Source organism: Typopeltis vanoorti, chromosome 24, assembly GCF_054136105.1.
Source record: "Typopeltis vanoorti isolate ZY-2024b chromosome 24, IOZ_Tvanoo_1.0, whole genome shotgun sequence".
NCBI classification, from domain to species: Eukaryota; Metazoa; Arthropoda; class Arachnida; order Uropygi; family Thelyphonidae; genus Typopeltis; species Typopeltis vanoorti.
This window is the reverse complement of record NC_143572.1, coordinates 84,554,650-84,574,728: the sequence shown is the minus strand read 5'-3', so window position 1 is coordinate 84,574,728 and position 20,079 is coordinate 84,554,650. Positions and strand designations below refer to the sequence as shown.

The 20,079-nt window shown below is 35.6% G+C and overlaps 1 protein-coding gene across 1 annotated transcript; it reads left to right on the top strand.

The window, feature by feature from the left end:
* The first annotated feature begins 3,912 nt into the window (after positions 1-3,912).
* LOC150093507 (uncharacterized) lies at positions 3,913-8,245 on the top strand. The gene has a single exon (XM_090413584.1). The coding sequence runs from the start codon at positions 5,124-5,126 to the stop codon at positions 6,588-6,590; it is 1,467 nt and encodes a 488-aa protein (XP_090269710.1). The 5' UTR covers positions 3,913-5,123; the 3' UTR covers positions 6,591-8,245.
* Positions 8,246-20,079: the final 11,834 nt, after the last annotated feature.

Below are 20,079 nucleotides of genomic sequence, written 5' to 3'. Positions count from 1 at the left end.
TCACCTTCTTGATGTTTATTTTCTATATTCTTGCCAAAGTCCTCCCATGACTTTTGTTTAGCTAGTTTTACACACTGTTTAGCATTCTTGCGTTTGTCTCTGTATTCTCTAAGAGCACAAGGTGATTTATTTGTCAGGAACTTTCTTCCTTGCAGACAAATTCACCACATGCCTCTCTAGCTGAATCAATCAGGGCTTTCTTCAAGGCTCGCCACTGAATCTCCAAGGTTTGATTCCTGTTATCAAACTCTTTCATTTTTTCTTCAATAATCTTTGTGTATTTTAGTCTACAGTTCACATCTGAGAGCTGCTCAACTTTTATTTGCTTTAAAACTTTCTTACGTGTTATTCGTTTCCATATGAACTTCAATTTTATCCTGCTGAAGACTAAATAAATAGTGATGGCCTCCAATTTCAAATCCTCTGTACACTCTGGTGTCCTGCACCAGGGAGAAAACATCACTATCAACAATAACATAGTCAATGAGACTTTTCTTATTCCCAGCCTCTTCCCTAATGTGAATTTGTGCACATTTTTATGTTGGAACATGGTGTTTTTAATAACCAGTCCACGTGCTGAGCAGAAATCCATCAGATATTTGCCATTATTATTGGCTTTGCTCTTTTCTCCAAATTTTCCCAAAATATTTTTGTATGTCTGACAGTCATTCCTACTCTACTATTTAGATCCCCAACAAGGACCAATTTTTCATAGTGTCTGTTGCTTTTTCTAAAGCCTCAAAAAATTCCTCCACTTCTACCTTAGTAGAACCTTCTGTGGGACCATAGGCACAAATAAGTCTCATTGTCCAGTTCCCCATTCTGATATTTGCCTAAACACTACTTGACCTTGCCTGCCATTCAAGAAGATTAGCCTCGTGTTTTGTGTTGAATACTATGGCTACCTCTTCTTTTCCTTGATTGTCATTGCCCGAATATGACATTTTGTATTTATTGCTCAGAAAGATCTCACCAGTTTTGGTCTTTTTTGTTTCACTCACCCCTATTATATCGATCTGGTACTTATCTAATTCCTCAGCTAGCTCCATTTCTTTGCCATTCAGGCTTCTTATGTTGATAGTACCAATCTTTAACTCTGGTGATGTTGAGTTTTGGTGTGTTTTTAGATTTGTTCCGGTAGCTGACTTTTCGTTGGTTCCCTGGTGAAAACAACGGGGGCCTTGTTTAACCGGGCTACACCCCATCCGGCATGAAATTTTGTCATATTGTACCATAATTTTTTATTTTGATTTTAGCAATAAGAAAGCAATTTGGTCGGCTAAATCCAAAATTGCCAGCCCATCCTCGTTCGTTCAGTATAGAAGTTGATACCCAACAGGCAACAGGGTGCACCAGGAGAAGGTGAGGATTTGACATTAGGTCAGAAGCCCTGGTCGGTTTTCCGCATTCCTTTGAAGGCTATGTGGAGGTCTCCTCTCGGTTATACAGCTTTGACCCTTAAGCACCCTGAAATTTGATTGTATTTTTTTTTTTTTAATCAAGTGAAGCTCTGTGCCACCATTCTGATCTTAATTGGAAAGACTGTATGCCTGTTTGTAAGTTGTGAGAAGTGATTTCTGTTTATTGGTTGTAATTTTTAATGTTTCATGTAATTATGTCTAATAAATGAATGTATTATTACACATGAATAATATAATGATTCATGCATGCTGTATGAATCATTCTTGTATTTAGAATTTAAATGTTTTTATCAGTTTTTCTGTTTTCTCCCTGAACGAAGATTTTGACATATTGAACGAAATGTGATGAAGTAATAAATTTTATTTAGTTTTCTCTTGCAGGTTATTCAAAACCTATAGAAATAAATAAAAGATCAGCACAAAAAGTGTTAAAATTTTCAAACCACTGCAAATCCCTTTTATTACTACAAATAAGTTACTTCAGTTAATAGAGGAATGAGAAAAGGGCAACGCAAAAGAAAATTGTGATAAGCAAGGAACACTATCGAAGATCACGAAGCAAAATTAAAGAAAGCTTCAAGAAAACAGCAAAGGAGAATTGGATAAAAAATATAAATAAAATGTGATGAAGTGCTGATAAGGAATATTGAATAATTGCTGCTCATTCCTCCAGTTCGTCCCGAAAAAAAAAAAAATGAGGAAAGTTATTGGTAAAAGAGAGAAAGAAAGAATATCTTGAAGACTTATACCATGAAGAAAACATGAATAGTGAACTTACCGAACAAGAAATCATGCACCAGAGAACCGCATGAAGGAATTTTAATGAAAGATCAATGAATTTCCTATCTGGAACACTGATGTGCAACAGATGAAACACCTGCTGAAATTGTAAGAATTGTTGTATTGCATCTGCAGGATTTCATCTTCCCAGATTTCTCCTTGATGGATTAGTGTTAATAATTATTCCATTTCTAGGAAAATTTTAGCTAGATTAGCTGAGAATCAACAGGATTTAAAATAGTCGTTAGAGTGGATGTGGTTTCATCTGATCATTAACTCTACAAAATAATACAAAAACTAAAATAATGGTTACAGTGTCAAAAATAAATAAATAAAAAGGAATATAAAATAATTGTGATTACAGGCAAAATAATGAGAAAGTAACATCACTCATATCATGGAGGAAATATCCAAGATGACCGAAGATGTACGCTGAAAATACGAAGAAGAATTACTATGGCAAAATAAGTATGAATGAAAAACCATTTAATAGAAGCAAGATTAGTAAAGACATGGAGAAAGAAAAACGAATAAATTTTGCAAGAAATAAAACAGTCTTGTATTGAATACAGTCATTTTGTGTCATACATGAGGAGACAATGAAGGGATTATAGACATGTTGGAAGGAGATAAACCTGAGAAAAGAAGAAGGCAGCCAAAATACACCTTATTAGGGGAAGTGTTTACTTTAGTCGGAAGAGGAATTCCAAAAATAGGGTGATCTGGTGGAGGAATCTCTGCATTTCCACAGGAATTATCCCTTAGAATGATGTATAGAAGGAAATCCTAAGAAATAAGAACAGAGAATAATATCAACCGAAGAATGGGCGTTCATGCTACCTACAGCTGTAAATCACAGTTGTTCGTCTAATAATAATTGACACAACCAACTGAATAAAATGGTAATTTTACGAAATTCGCTCTCCAATTGAAAAACCATTTTTAAACTTTAACTGTTATTTCAGTTTCCATGTGTGCAAGAAATACCTTCATATCTAACTTCATCCTCAGAGTTATTCCTGAGGACACGTTCAACTAAAGAATATAATACGGCGCCATGGCTCTCTGATTAGCTTATTATTTTGTGATGCACGTGTGACAAACGAAATCAGGTTTGTTAACACAATCATCATTTTAAAAGCGATAATGTTATTTTCCATTGAAAATTTTACAGTTACTTTGTTTTGACTATTCATTAAAAATATTAAATTTCTAGAGTAAAACTCATGCATTAATTTCGATTAGATATTAGTTAAAAAGTAGAATTTATCATTAATTACATAATTTCTCTTTACAGATTGTGAATAGGGTTAGTGCCATGAGACATTTTCTCTACTAATGCATTAAAACTAAGCTGATAAGCCACATTGTATGAAGACTATTAAGTTGTAGTAAACATTTCATGCTGGATTTGCGAAATAAAAATCAAATATTTATGAAGAGTTTGATCATCTATTAGTGTAATGGAAAAGCATCAAATGAGAATGGAATTGACAACTCAAATTGAAAAAACAATGAGTAAATCTCCTCCTACAAAATCGGCTCAGTCGCATTTTCTGTTGAAATATCTTACCTGAGAAGAAAATCGGGAAAAGTATTTCGTTTGTGCATCATCCAAGAAGCAGTTTGTATATCACAGTATGAACCGACATAAGGAAATGCACAAAATTAGTCAGATAAAAAAAAAATTATGTGCAAAGTATTCCACAAATCCTTTAAGCGATCAGATCAACTTAAAACACATTAGACAAAGTTCAGCAATCGAACAATAATAGACTAGAGGTAAACGGTCTTGCTAAAAATGTGGGAAAAACTTTCATCCTCATGACAGCCTAAAAGGGCACCAGAAAATGCATGTGGCAGAAGACGAGGAAAATATTCCTTATGTGTGAGGTGTTTGAAGAATTTGTTTGATTCAGTAAATCTTCCAGAGGATCTGAAAACCCACTCAGTCGGGAACCTATTTCATATGAAAATTACAGAAAGACCTTTCCTCATTTACATACCTGAAGAGGCACAAGGCTACAGTGAATTGCAAAGAAATCTCTTGATATGTGAAACACGACAGACAGTTTTCCAGCCAATGTTATTTGAGGATACACAAACTTGTGTTTCATGCATCGGAACACCGTTTCATGTCCGAAAAATTCAAGAAAACATCGCTTACAATTCTGTGTTCAAAGACCTGGATAATAATGTGAAACATTTTTTCATTTTTCTTAATGTAAAAAAAAAGGGATGCTATTTTAGTTCTTTCGAGGTGCATTTGAGAAATTGTGAACACTATAAACTTTGCCAATTAAATTACCTGGCATGAAGAACACAAACTCAACCGACCACAAATCAATGTGCAAATCATTTTCCTCAATGTCATTTCTTTAAACACATGTTTTTCACACGAATGAGAGGCCTTTTCAATCCCAAATATGCCACAAGACTCTCAGAAATAAAATGCCAAATAGTTTTATGTGCCCTTACAGGAGAAACCTTTCACCAGTAAATATGTGACAGCCTTTTATGATGAACTAAAGCTGTTATTTCACATCGGAAGGGTTCACAGGAAAGATAAGCTGTTTGTGTATGAAATTTGCAGGAAATCATATGGCTGTAGACAAAGCTTTATAAAGCATCTCAGATCTCACACTGAAGAAAAACCTTTTAACTATTATGTCTACCTCTACGTTTTCATCTCTATGGGCCCATAAAAGGCATCAAGATCTTCATGTACTCAGTGAAGAAAAGTTTTTTCTTGCAAAACACGTGGCAAACATTCTCAATCATAAAAACCACATCAAGTTGCAAACTAAAGATTTTTCCTTTACAATTGAAACCCGTTAGAAGAAATTCTATATATCGTCTCATATGAAAAGTCACAAAAGTGTTCACATCAGAGAGAAACCATTTCCATAACAAATTTGCAACATGAGTCTGAAAAATTCTCTAAGTATACATACTGGTGTTAAGCCTTTTCTATGCGAAATTTGCAACAAGAGGTTTTCAGTCATTTCGAGTCTGAAAACTCATCTAAGATTGCATACTGGTGAGAAACCTTTTCCATGCGAAATTTGCAACATGAAATTTTCCGACAGTTCAAATCTGAAAAGACATCTAAGAGTGCATACACATGAGAAACCTTTTCTTTGTAAAATTTGTAACAAGATGTTTTCGTGCAACTCGAGTCTGAAAACTCATCTAAGATTACATACTGGTGAGAAACCTTTTTCATGCGAAATTTGCAACGACAAGTTTTCACAGAGTTGCGATCTGAAAAGTCATTTAAGAGTGCATACTCGTGAAAAACCTTTTCTATGCGAAATTTGCAGCAAGACGTTTTCAGGCAATTCGAGTCTGAAAAGTCATCTAAGAGTGCATACTGGCGAGAAACCTTTTTCATGCGAAATTTGCAACAAGAAATTTTCAGACCCTTCGAGTCTGAAAAGTCATCTAAGAGTGCATACTGGTGAGAAACCCTTTTTATGCGAAATTTGCAACAAGAAGTTTTCACAGAGTTCCAATCTGAAAAGTCATCTAAGAGTCCATACTGGTGAGAAACCTTTTCCATGCAAAATTTGCAACAAAACGTTTTCACAGAATTCCAGTCTGAAAAGTCATCTAAGACTCCATACTGGCGAGGAACCTTTTCCGTGCGAAATTTGCAACAAGAAGTTTTTACAGAGTTCCAATCTGAAAAGTCATCTAAGAGTGCATACTGGTGAGAAACCTATTCTATGCCAAATTTGCTACAAGATGTTTTCAGACAGTTCGAGTCTCAAAAGTCATCTAAGAATGCATACTGGTGAGAAACCTTTTTCATGCGAAATTTGCAATAAGATGTTTTCAGATAGTTCGAGTCTGAAAAGTCATCTAAGATTGCATACTGGTGAGAAACCTTTTCCATGCAAAATTTGCAACAAGAAATTTTCCTATAGTTCAAATCTGAAAAGACATCTAAGTGTGCATACTGGTGAGAAACCTTTTCTATGCAAAATTTGCAACAAGAAGTTTTCAAAGAGTTACCATCTGAAAAGTCATCTAAGATTGCATACTGGTGAGAAACCATTCCCATGTGGAATTTGCAACAAGACATTTTCTGATAGTTCCAGTCTGAAAAGTCATCTAAGAAGGCATACTGGTGAGAAACCTTTTCTTTGTGAAATTTGCAACAAGAAGTTTTCACACAGTTCGAATCTGAAAAGCCATCTAAGAGTTCACAGTGGTGAGAAACCTTTTCTTTGCGAGATTTGCAACAAAAAGTTTTCAAACAGTTTGATTCTGAAAACTCATCTAAGAATGCATACCAGTGATAATCCTTTTACTACTCCGGAGTGTAGCTCTAAGTTTTCTGCTATAGAATTCCTAAAAGCACCAAAAATGATACCATCCGATTGATGAAAAGCTTTACCTGTAAAATATGTTGCAAACAATTTTTGAATTAGGCGACATAAAAAACACAAAAACGCACACCACAGATTGCTCCTTTGCATGCAAAATTTTTCTAAAAAAATTCCTCAACTCGTTTAACCTGGAAAGATACGAAGGAGTTCTCACCAGAGAGAAACCGTTTCCCTTCAAAATTTGTAACAAGAGTCTGGAAAGAACTACGAGTGAATACTGGTGAGAAAACTTTTACTTGTACTGTGTGTAGCTCTACGTTTTTTGCCTATACAGTCCCTTAAACAGCACCAAAAATGCTACCATCTGACTAAAGAAAATTTAATTTCATGTAAAATGTGGGAAATAATGTTTTGAATAAGACTCTTAAAGATCACATTAACCAAAGCAGAGATTACTCCTTTACGTGCAAAATCTCGCACAAAATTTCTCGACTCGTCTCATTTGAAATGACATGAAAGTTTTAACACCAGAGAGAAACTTTTTTCATGTTAAATTTACAAGAGATTTTCTGACAGTTCGAGTCTGAAAAGACATCTAAGAATACATACTGATGAGAATTCTTTCACTTGTACAACTTGCGGGAAAACATTTTCACGAAAGGAACTTCTGGTGACCCACTGAAGAATTCAACACAGCTTATGAGTGGTGGGTGATCATGTTGCCTTAATATGTACAATTATATTATTTCATTTATCTAAGTCACACTTTTAAGCACTATTTAAAAGTATTCGTTGTAAATAGATTTATTTTTTCGAAAATAATTATTCCAAGTGATAGTTGAGTTTACTTACGTGGACTGAAGGAAAATTCATCGTAAATTTATAAAAACAGTGCGAACGAATGGATTTTTAATATCACACAAAAATTGAATTAATGTAGATATTGTATAGTGCTATACGTTGAAGAAAGTTACGGTATCGGGAACCTGCAGACACCAAGCCGGGATTTTCCAGTCACTTGAAGGGCTCAATATTTTTTTGTTTAATTTTTGCTACTAATTTAGAAATAAAATTCTCTTGAAGGAATGGGTACACTGCTTTCCTAAACGACTACCTGCAATTTTTTTCATGGTATTCGGTCGATCCTCGCATGTTTAAATTAAATCGATGACTTCGCATTTGACGATGAAAATAGAACGAAAAGCTGTTTCAAAGAAGTTTGTGATGAGCTTAATTAATTTTTTTGTACAAAGCACTAGGAAAATGACAAATATTTGAGATCATTCTGGGTAATTTTTTTTTGTTTTTCTGTGAGAACTCCAGAGAATTTTGTGATGCTAATATCTAGCAACCCTTACAAGTTTCCACCAAAACCTTTTGATGTGTAGCCATACTGCCCTCATCCTTTGAAGTTCATATGTTTTAAAACCGTCAGAGTAGGAAAGAACAAGAAAATAATGAGAGTCAGGGAAACAGCAGCAGCTAGTATACGACAATGCGCAACTTCAATGTGCACACTTCAGATTTTTCATCATAAATATCAAAGAGGGCTTTTTCAGTGACTTTGAATGAATAAAATTTCAGTTAATTAGTTTTACTGTTTTCCTTATTTGTTTTTTATTTTATTTTAATTTTAACTATAATTTTATATGTTCCACTCTTTCTTAATTTAGTGTGAAATGAGAATTGTATTTATCTGCTTTGCAGACAATTTACGTGTGAAATGTAAATTACAAATTGTAATTACTAAGCAGTTTTTATTGAGGTGTTTCACTTTCTGAAAATTAATAAAATGCAGTTTTTTTAAAGTTGTGATAATATTTTAATAACATAATTGCTTTTAACAAATACTCATATTAATGTATAAGCTTTTTTAAAAATTATAAAAAATCGTTTTCGGATGTGATAATGTGAATCCGAGGATATAACTGAAATTCAATTCTAAAAAAGCAAATTAGTCATCATGCACACATTCGTTTCTCGACTTCAAAATAAGACTTGTACATCTCTCATTGACTTTTTGTTCATCGAAATTTAATTTCGTCTTATTAAATGAACCCAACAGAGTATTCTCTTATAATTATGACATTAATTTACCTAATTTCTAATCCCAATTATAATCACTTTAGTTTCTCATTCATTACTCTCATGATGCTCTATCGGTATACAAATTTTTCTCCACCACTATTGTATAGTTTCATTTGAGATGACACCATACCCATAAGATTTTGTACATGATCCAACTTATTTCTAAAAGTGCAAGAGACTTGGAAGAAGTGAATAGTGCAACAGACTGATCATTACGTCCTTCGCAGCGCTCAATTTAGAATATAAATTCCCATTTCAAAAAATTCGTAAAGTGAGAAAATCCTGTACTAAGTTTTCGCTCGTTTCTGACAATGATGATTTGATAAATATGCTGACTTTACTCACAGCTTCGAAGTCCAGCGATTTTTTAATTTCATTTTGATATGTGGGACAATGTTGAAACATTTCACCACAAGATAGCGGGCATTTCAAACTTTTCTAAAGAAGATAATGAACTATTTTATTCTTACTGGTCACCATCTTTGTAAGCATCTAAATAATCTTCTCTGCTATTTTGCTAATTTTTGTAATATGCGTCTCTGAAATTCTTTGTGCTCTCAACCACCAACCACATAACTGTAGTCTGATCAATATTCAGAAAAGAAATTTCATTAATATAATGTACAGGCTGAACCCTATTCAACCGAAAGTTCACAACTCCACATTGATCGATCAGCCACTGTAATGTTAACAAGATTTCGTCTTATTCAAGTCATCTTGAAAGATCTATGTTTGTTTTACATACTTATGTCATCCTCAAAATAATATTATCAACAAACTAAATATCACTCATTAAATTACCTTCAGTATCTTTAATGGAGAAATTAAACAGAGATGGGTTATTCACTGAAATATTAAAGTTAGAGCTTTTGTGACACACCACCATATATTGCTCTTTGATTTGTCTCTTCCAACCATCTTATCCATTTTACCTTACACCAAATCTATCCAATGTACACAGACATAATGCCTACTATAACATAACATATTCTGATATAACAATTGTTGAGTTCGGGCTTTAACTAACTTTTTTAACCTTTAATCACCTCTTCACTAAAAGATCTGTAATTATCAGTCTCTGGTGTTGATTTGGCTTTAAATAATGGCAGTATAGTACCTTCCATCCACTCTCCTGGAACTGTACCAGATCTAACACGCTAACTGCACAGCCTAGTCAACTGAAACATGCGGTGATAAGCCATCAGGTGCAAAACCTCAAATTGCAGAATTCCAGTTGAGGTTTTGCAATATTGCATGCGCCTATATTTCCAGCACGTCGTCTCCCAAAGCTCACATGAATGTGTGTCACAACAGGAACTGAGTTAGTGCAAATTGACGAAAACCTTCGCAATATATCCACTCCCGAATGGAATTATTTATTTGCGTTGGGTTAATCTCGTTCCAGTAGCATTGGTTGAAGATATCTTTCCATAATAACTTTTCCTCTTACCCACAAGAAAGAGAAAAATATTTTGGATTCTCTTTGCCCTGTGCAGCTAATTTTATCTCATAATTTCTTTTGTATTCCTAACAAGGTTTGTAATCATTCTTGCCTGCACTTATTTATTAACTATATGTGTTAGTCGTAGAAATGAAAATCCTTTAGTAAATTTCTCTCTAACTTGATTTTCTATCTATTTTTTAGTGTTCTGTTTTATTCGATTTCAATAGTAGTTAATTACGAAATTTTTTATCTAATATATCGTCAGGTATTTATGTCAAAATAATCAATAATGACAGACTTAAAAGTAAAAACTGAAAGGAACAGTAATTAAGATCTTCCCGAATCAACATCTGAACATGGAACAGTAGTCATGATGCCAGAATTATGGAACTGATGCTACAACCAAAATAATACTTTAGGCATACATCGATGTAGTTTATGTTGTTCTAGTCTAGTATTGAGGAACACGTTCGTGTTAAACTTATCTGAGTATGATATATAATGGATACGGCTTTGATGAGCTGTGACTTTCCCATGCTATTTTACAATATAAAACCACAGACATAAGTATATTCAGATAAATAGGAATCGCTGAAAACATCGTATAGACCCAAAGGCATGACAAGATTTTCTAACGTCAGAACTAATCATTAAGAGATATGCTTCATAATAAAAAAAAAGGAAATAATCTATCCAATTTATTGAAGCAGATGGTGACATCCTAACTCCTATATTACACACCTTCACTTTCGGCGTGCCCTCTGCCAGCAATTATTTCACTCTTAGAGTGGTATACACAACTACACCCATTGCTTAGACAAAATGGAGGTTTTACGCAACGGTTTTAAGTCAACACTCCATCCTCCCTTCCAAGAAAATCTCCCTAGAAATGAATATATTATTTCAAATTATAAAGAGCAATTTGATATATCCAATGAAAATATTCGAGTTCTTTAATACGAACATAATCTGCATAGTGATTTTTGTGGAGATTTCAGAATATGGTAGCGCTGTTATTCGATATTAAAAAAATAAAAAAAAATCAGCTAATGCCTTTTTATTCCCGTATACGGGGAGTAGACGAGGCCATTTAGCCCTATCTAACTTTTGGAGACAGAATGGGCAGTTCAATCTCCACTGGTACCAATCAGAGATAGATGGCCCAAGGCTATCACTAATTAAGCGGTACACAGTGAAGAGAGACGGCTCAAATGTGCCGCCATCTCGTGGTCCCTATCCCTAACACAATATATTTAATGTCTGATATTTAATGTTTGAAATAATGTGGATTCTACGGTCGATTTTCTTGAGTTTACAGGACGAAAAACCTGAGTTTCCGGGAGGAAAAACCTGCTTGCCTGCCAGAGATCGACTAACTCAGGAACCGGTCGAAAAAAGGCTTAGAAAAATTTCCTCTAGTAGCCGACTAGACTCGAAACTAAGTCTTTCTTCGTGCGGCCAAGCGCCGTGGTGTGCAAACGCTACATCCACTGAGCTACACAGGCATTAGTGTATAATAATAAGAATAAGAATAATTTCATATTTAAAATAAAAATGTCTAATCTTTCATCCCTTGAGAACTCAATTTTTCATCCAAACAAAACTGCATTGTCCAATCAGATGATATGCAGCATTCTGCTCATGAGCCGTGGAAACGCCGCTCTCACTGATGTGTCCTTCACCTTCGCTGTAGAGGCTTTCCTGAACTAGGATTTGGAGAGAGATGAGTTCATTCAAACGATAACAATCTAGTGAGTTTCGTTTTCATTTGCCATATGTTAGAAGAAAGTAATCCCGTTACTCTTAGCATTTCCAACGAGGCATGCCTGTGCAGTGCACAACGTGCAAACTACGTGATATAATGCTTTTTCTCAATGCTTATAGGAAAGTGATTTGCTCAAATCAATGCTTACTCGATTAAAACAGACTATATTGTAAGGTGATATGCCTTTGAAGTGTCAGCATTGTGAAACTATGTCCATTCAGTTTGAGAAAGCATCTGGCCTTTTAGAGAGTTGTTGAAGGGCTACTTTTAATTATTAAAATCACTAGAATGGGAAACGATTACTATTGAATAAGAAATTCAGTACAATAAACCTTCCTCAAATTTTGAAATGCAAAAATAGATGTTATTTATATAAGGGCTTGATTAAAAAAAATAAAATAAAATAAGATTGTAACATTAAGGCGAACAAGTAAAATATCTCCAAAGATATTGGGAACCATTTTGAATAGCATCATTTAAATCCATTCGTACTTTTCATAGAATTCCTTTAAAATATTCTGCTGATTATTATTCTTGCCTTGAGGTATGTTATGATGCTCCATTCCTATCGTGTAAATGAAATAAAAGCGGTTCTCTGCTTTCAAACATGGTGCGGTTTCGTTCAATGTCAATACATGGACTACTTTGTTTTTCTCTTTAGTTCTGCTTGTTTTGCCTACTCTCCTTTTCCTTAAACTATTCATTTCTCAAAAGAACCAAGAATCACTGATCAAGTGAATGAATGAAATTATTAAATATACTCGATCTTGGAGATTCTTGACATTTCAAGTGGATGGTCTGTAAGACACTGATGGCGAAAATACTTGCACTTTCAGTTTTACTCTCTTCAGGATTAAATCATCCCGCGTTAGTCACTCCATCAAATAAACAGCAGATGGCAGCACAAGAAAGACTTGATGACATTTCGCCATCCGTTGTGACACTGACGACGAAAAGTCGATAAAAATATTGGAACAAAAATAAAGCAATGTTGAGAAATTGATTATGCAAATATCATTTTTTCAAGCTGCTAGAGTTAAAATTGTTGTTGATAACAAGAAAACTGAATGAGGAACATCCAAATGAATGCAATACAGCTAATCACGTTCATATGGCAACCATTTTAATCAGCAGCAGCATAGTTCAATCAGCATTTATTACCACGTAGAACTATTCGAAATTTCCCAGTCATCATTTGCTGATTGATGTACTATTAGGAGAATTCAGGCTTAATTGAATTCTTAATCCCTGAAGACACTTAATCCCTGTCTCCAAAGGTGAAAATATGTGAACCATCATTCATAAGACATGTGAGAATGAGAAATGAAAGGAACTGATTAACAAACAAACGAAGTATTAATAATTAACATTTGTGATATGTTTTTCCTATAAGTTGTTCGCTATAGCGAACGGCATGATCCTCTAAAGTGTAGACATGAATAAGTGAATTTACGATGGCATAATTAAAAAAAAAAAATCTTCGGAGGAGACGAAGATTATGACCCGAATAAATATGGTTTGATGGAGCAGAAAATCACCTCGTAAAATTTATTGCACAAGTTAGGTGTATTTCTTTTCCTTTAAGAATACTGAGGAAGGCTGTTATAAGCCGAAACTAGTAGTATATTCTCATTAAAATCTTTATAAGTTATCTCGGTTTTATTCATTAAATCTATGTTTCAAAAATGTATCACAACAACCGAGTAAAAGACGATTATCACACACACGCGCACACACACACACACACACACACACACACACACACACACACACACACACACACACATATATATATATATATATATATATATATAAAACTTGATATCAGTTTGAATTGCATTTAATATATTCGATATCATCCAGACACTTCAATGCTAATTGCGTAGAACTAAAGCTTTGTGAAAATGCGACCCCTCGACGCACAAGCATACAGACGCTAAAAGCTAGTACCCTCCAGGGAATAAGGGAACGACAAACACCCAGGTGCAAACAAGACGTGTTAATATAATTTTAAATATGGAAAACATAAACATCAAATGAACGAAATCCTTTAAATGTCTAACAGAGGATCATACTCACGGAGCACACTTAACAATTCTCTATAATTTCCTCGATTAGTTGAATTTTCAGACTCATCATGGCCTATCAAAGGAAGCTCTTGCTTAGCCAAATAACATAAAACATCAATTAATCTTTTTAAAATGTCTATAATTTTCTTTTAACTGTTCATTATGATGAGTAACTTCAATTTTACTTCGTCAAAGAGAATGTCAATTTGTATTCAAAACACCTTAAGATCTAAAAATCACTGAACGTGTGATTGGGAGCGCTCATGTTTTTGCACTACTGCAGTCAAATAGTTACGGTCAGAATATCCATGATTATTCCAAACGCCTTTCTCTCTGGAGAATAATAAACATACCCAACAAAAATTCTGGACTGCACTTCGCATCCACAATTAACCATTCTACTCTACTGAATTGTGGAAAAGAAAAGTGTCTCATTTGCTCAGTTTTTGCATCTTTGTGCTTGCTCAGTAAATTTGGAATAGGACAACGAGGCTTACCTCCTTGGAGTACCGTCATGCAATCCACCAAAGTTCTGGCAAAAAAGTTATAAAAATTTTTGAAAAATTCTATATTACGATACTCTTGTCTCTGAGCTCACCCAGCCTCGCTTTCTGAGCTGTTTAAAAATATTAGAATACTAAGAATTTAACCTGCTCCATCCTCTTTACATCTTTACAAATGGCTCAAAGGTGTATGTATTTTGAAAGCACACCCAGGCTATTATATTGCGGTTTTTCAAGGTAATGCAATATTCAAGTGAATAAAGTATGCGAGGATCTGTTATTTTGTCCTCTCATTAAAACTTGTACAACAAAAGGTTTGCTCATTTGCTCAAACTTGTACAACAAAAGAAGAAAAACAGAAGAAATAAAAATAATTCAATATTTTTTTTTGTCTATTCCATATAAGTAAAAGGCCAGTTACCCAGCATGCAACAAGGAACTGCGTTTTTTGTTATCAGCAACTGAAACCTAGCTATGATCGCGAGATAATCTGGTTAAGGTTTCTCTTTTGTATGAAGGATTACCGCACCTTCTAATGAACTTGAATGCCAAACTGCACTTCTTATCCGTGTTCTTTCACAAGAGTACGCATCGTGTCCAGATTGTGCAGGAAGTATGTAGGCGTCCTGGCCAGTTGGGAAGGTAATATATGTATTGTTCAAAGTACACACTTTTTTCATTAAAAAAATACAGGTACTTCTCACTGTACTAATTCCCGCCTAACGAATTTATCTTTACGCATTTTCTCTGTTGGAATTTTTATTTTAAATTGTGCGAGGCGAAGGCAATTTACGGGAATTACGCAGTATGTAATGACATAATGAGAAACCTAAGTCCCTTACTAGCCTTGGAGACGCGAGTGTGTTACTCTTAGTTTCCTTGAATTACACCTGATTTTTTATTTTGTTTACTTTTTAACTATAACGTTTTCACTTTTCCAACAATGTCAAAAAGTCGAAACATCGCAAAGCCTGAAAATGAGCAAAAGAAACAAAGAAAAGTGAAACTTCCATCAATGGGGCACAGTTAAAGTTCTTTCTGAAAATTTCTCTGCATCTTCTACAGTTTGCACCATTTTAAAGGATAAAGGAAAATATTTGAAAGAGTAAAAAATACAAAATCTTTCCCGAATACATGGTTGCATAAGAAAGAAACAGGCAGCTTAATTCCTCATATGGAAAAACAGTTAACTGCTTGAACGCACCATTATTCGACTAGCCAGCCGCTATCCTGCTCCTCCTCTGGCAGAACTGTGCATCACCTAATGCTTGAGTGCGAAACTTCCTTTTCACCCCCCCCCCCCCATCCTGTGACGTGAAATCCAGTTGCGAACGGAGACGAGCTGCCCTCTCGCGCAGTTAAGCGTCCGCTGTGATCTCCAGTAGTCCCCCCATTTTAATGAAATGACCGTTTGAAGGGAAAGATTCCGATTTTTGAAATGGAATAATTAAAATTGTACTGTCGAGTCCAACCTGTCTTTGGTTGCGCTGTAATAACTTCAAGTTAAGAGACTGCGTGACATGCAAATTTTAAAATTAATACGATGCCATAGCTGCACTGGCGTAATGGTTGAGTGACACATTCGTTTGTGACCGCTGTTCAGTAGTGAAATGCCTCCCGTTTTCGGACAAAGGATTTGTCCGAAGTCAGCATTCAAATCTGACTTCGGACAAATCCTTTGTCCGAATTTGTCCTGTCTTCTGATAATTTATTTTGTACTGACTTTCAGTCAGTCATGCACACTAAAAATGATAGTTATTAGATTTAGAATTTACGCACTTTATAATAATCTTGTTATCTACGGCTATTTCCTCACAGACTTTGTAGCATATCACCATTTCCTAAGATTAGCAGTAAGTTAACCCTTACTATATTCAAGTGTAAGCAAACAAAGTTTCCGCCTGAAGTACAGGTTGTTTCAAAAAGAATGTCCCGATTTAAAAACTGTATATCTCTGCAACCATGAATCACAAATGAATGTGACTTATACCATGTGCACGACAATGGGCGAGAGTTTTATGCGACGACTTGCGCGCTGAGAGTGGTTAGATGCCACAATTGCGCCCAAATAGCAGCTACGCTTAGTTAATTAGAAGATGACGTCTAGTCAACAGAAGGCGTTTTGTTTCCTCGAATTTAGTAAGACTAAGTCCGTGATTACGGTGCAGCGTATGTTTAGACGACGTTACGGAATTGATCCACTACTGGACAAAATCATTCGTCGTTGGTATCGACAATTTCAAGAAACAGGATGTTTATGTAACGGAAAGAGTCCTTGATGACCACGCACCTCAGAGGGGAATGTGCAACGAATTCAAGAGCCTTTTCAGTGAAGCTCGTTCAAGTCCACTCGTCGTGCTAGCCGAGAACATGCTAGCCATCCCTCATGTTTTGGCGTGTGTTACGATTACGTTTGCTTATGAACTCTTGGCCTCCAAGTTCTCCAGACATCACACCTTTTGACGTATTTTTATGGGGATACGAATGAGCTCAGAACCAAAATCACGGCTGCAGTAAATTCTGTGACAGAAGACATTCTCAGATGCGTTTGGGATGAATTCAGCTATCGGCTTGATGTTGTCCGTGCAGCAGGTGGAGGGCATATTGAGCATTTGTCATTGTGGCGAGTTAAACTATAGGCCTTACTTCATGCTTGGTAATTTATTTTATAAGTGTACCACCTTTTCATTATTAAATATAATTATTTGAATTCGGTCATTCTCTTTGAAACACTCTGTATTATCAGGACAAGAGCAACTCGTGTCAATGCTGGTATAACTTCACATCACTAGCCTTAGTATCCCATAATGCAAATCACATCTCCTTGTAGGCATATATAATGCTATGCATTATGGGAAGGATCTGTACCCAGACTGGTTTCTCTGTATTATGTGCGCGGTACTTCTCCAAAAACTCGCGATCCCCCAGATCACCGAATAATAAGTGACCCGAAGGATCTTTTAACTCAGCGTTGTTCCACCCTGCAACAGGTTCACCCCATCACCAAGAACTCTCAGAGTTGGCTCTACCTAGTGGCAGGACCACACCACCACTGAACAGTGCCGCTCATATCTCCTCTGAGGGGTAACAGCAACAGCCGAGCCTCAGTTAAAACTTCATTGGCTACAGCATTGCCACCTAGGCAGAATCAAGTCACCAACTGGTTTCGACCTTTATTGAGGTCTGTTCAGTGGGAGCTAAACCCACAGGATAACAAGGTTGAAGTAATGCAGAAGTCATACTTTCTCATAAGAGTTGTCAAAAGGCGTCTCACCTTATTATTAAAATCCTCTGGATTAGAGGGAGATGTTGGAAGTTTTTTGTTTTTTTCCACTTGATTATACAAGAAATCATATACTTAGTTAACCCTTTATCCAAGTATAATACACTGGACAACTCCCACTGAAGAAATCTCAATAAAGGTTTCAAACCGTCTGGGTAGTGACCCTTCCCATAATGCATAGCATTATGGGAAGGGTCACTTCAGCAAGGAGATGTGCTTTGCATTATAGGATACTAAGGCAAGTGATGTGAAATAATACCACCTTTGCCACTAGTTGCCACTGTCCTGATAATACTTCAGGCGCACACTTTGTTTGCTTAGACTTGGATAAAGGATTAACTAAGTATGTAATTTCTTGTAGAACTATAACCAACTGGGAAAAAAAAAAAAACTTCCGAAATCCTCGAGCTCGTTGTGCTACTTTCTCGCCACGTATATGCAGTAGGTCAGATGGTTATGGCAGTGATCAGGTTTGGAGATATTTTTCATACACTGGGAAATATAAGCGACACACAATTATCAATTTATCATCTTTGTAGGATAGTTGATAAGGTACATTACACAGCTAAAACCTACTTAGTAATTTGCAATTAACCACCTTAAAAAATGTTTAAATCTGGAGACTATCACACAACTGTTTACCGATACTGCGCCATCTGGCGTTCAAATTGAGTACTCCATTACACTACAGTAAAAATTGACTCCGACTTTTGTATTCCATAGCTACGCGCGACACTTATGGGAGTTAAATTCAATCGGAGGCAGAACAGTAATGTAATATAAACGGAAAAAAAAAAAACGATGTACAGTGGTGAAGTGATTAATTCCTCAATCTTGGAAGTGTGAATGTTTGAAGTGGAAGGTCTTGAAGAAACCGGTGATGGCAATAGTTGCACTTTTATTTCTACTGTCTTGGTGGTGGTTTGAAACTCCGTCATTTACCAGTGTGTACACGTTAGAACAAGAAAGTGTTTCCTATGTTTCTAGACCACAACGAAACGGACGATCAAAATTCGTCAAAACTCACGGAACCGAAATCACCCAACTGTGAGTTGTTTATACAAATTCTTTACGTAAATAATCCTTACATAATTTCTTGTTCATAATGAATTTAAATTTGCGATTTTGAAATGAGCATGAAATTGAATGCTTCATGCGCAAAAGCATGAAATGATATCCACTTGTTTATTATGTTGTTATGCGCACATCTATACAATGAAGCAGCCGAAAGTAATGCGAGTTTACTGAAAATGTCAAAAATTCTTCCAAAAATTAGTTCAGAAACCTATTAAATAAATCGAAACATAAACAACATCAAAAATCCGCAAATAATCCAACACAAATTCTTACCAAAAACGTTTACACATCAACTTCGCCAAATATCAAGATGTGCATGATCACCTACGTGATCGAAATCAGAATCACTATTCCTATGAGATCCCCAAATGGTAAACTACTGATTACACAGGTTTTTTAGCCACAAGGGCGGCACTTTTGCATTCACTAGAACCAACATGGGGAGGCAAGAAGCCACAAATCCTTGAACATCAAATAATTGATCTGACTTGGTTTAAAATTTCTCTACCAAATCAACCTTCCCTTTTCATTTGCTCTCGTATCGCTCTCCAACCACTCCACCCTCTTCAACTATCTCTCCTCTAGCTGAAGATGAAGTTTTTGCAGTGAGTTCATCCTACTTGGGGATTTCCAATTCCACAACTCATATTGGCTCTGCTTTTCCAGTTTCACTCTTCAATCAGGAAGGAATGCTAAGGAGTTTGTAATCAGCAATGATATATTTTCGATTACCAGTACCGTCAAAAGGGTGTAGCATACGGAAAGTCTATCTCACGGCGCAAATTAATAACGGCGCTAGTTCAGCCATATTACGGTACGCGCTGTCGATACGTTAACAATTTCTGTAAGCATAGCAAGTGCGGAAAGAAGTTTTTACAAGCTTAAACTAATTAAAAATTATTTGCGAACAGCAATGACCCAAGAAAGATTCGTTGGTCTTGCAACTATATCGATAGAAGCAGTAAAAAGGGAAAAACATCGTGCACGGCCAGAGAGTACCCACCAGCAGAAAAAACAGACATCAACCCAGTTGTTATCCGACCAGAAACCAAGAATATTAAAAATAAATGGATGACAGAGGAAGGAACCTCGAAATTACAGCTCAACAATTTGATGAACAGTTAAAACCGGTGCCAATCTACATAAACGGAAACCTGACCAAAGTCAATAAGCAACTTCTTTATGAAGCAAAACAAAAGAAAGCAAGTGGTGCACTCAAGTATTATGGGTAAGAGATCGTAAACAATTCATGAGAAAGAACATCAACACTGAAGTGATACGAATAAAAACACCGGACGACCTCAACGAATAGAGT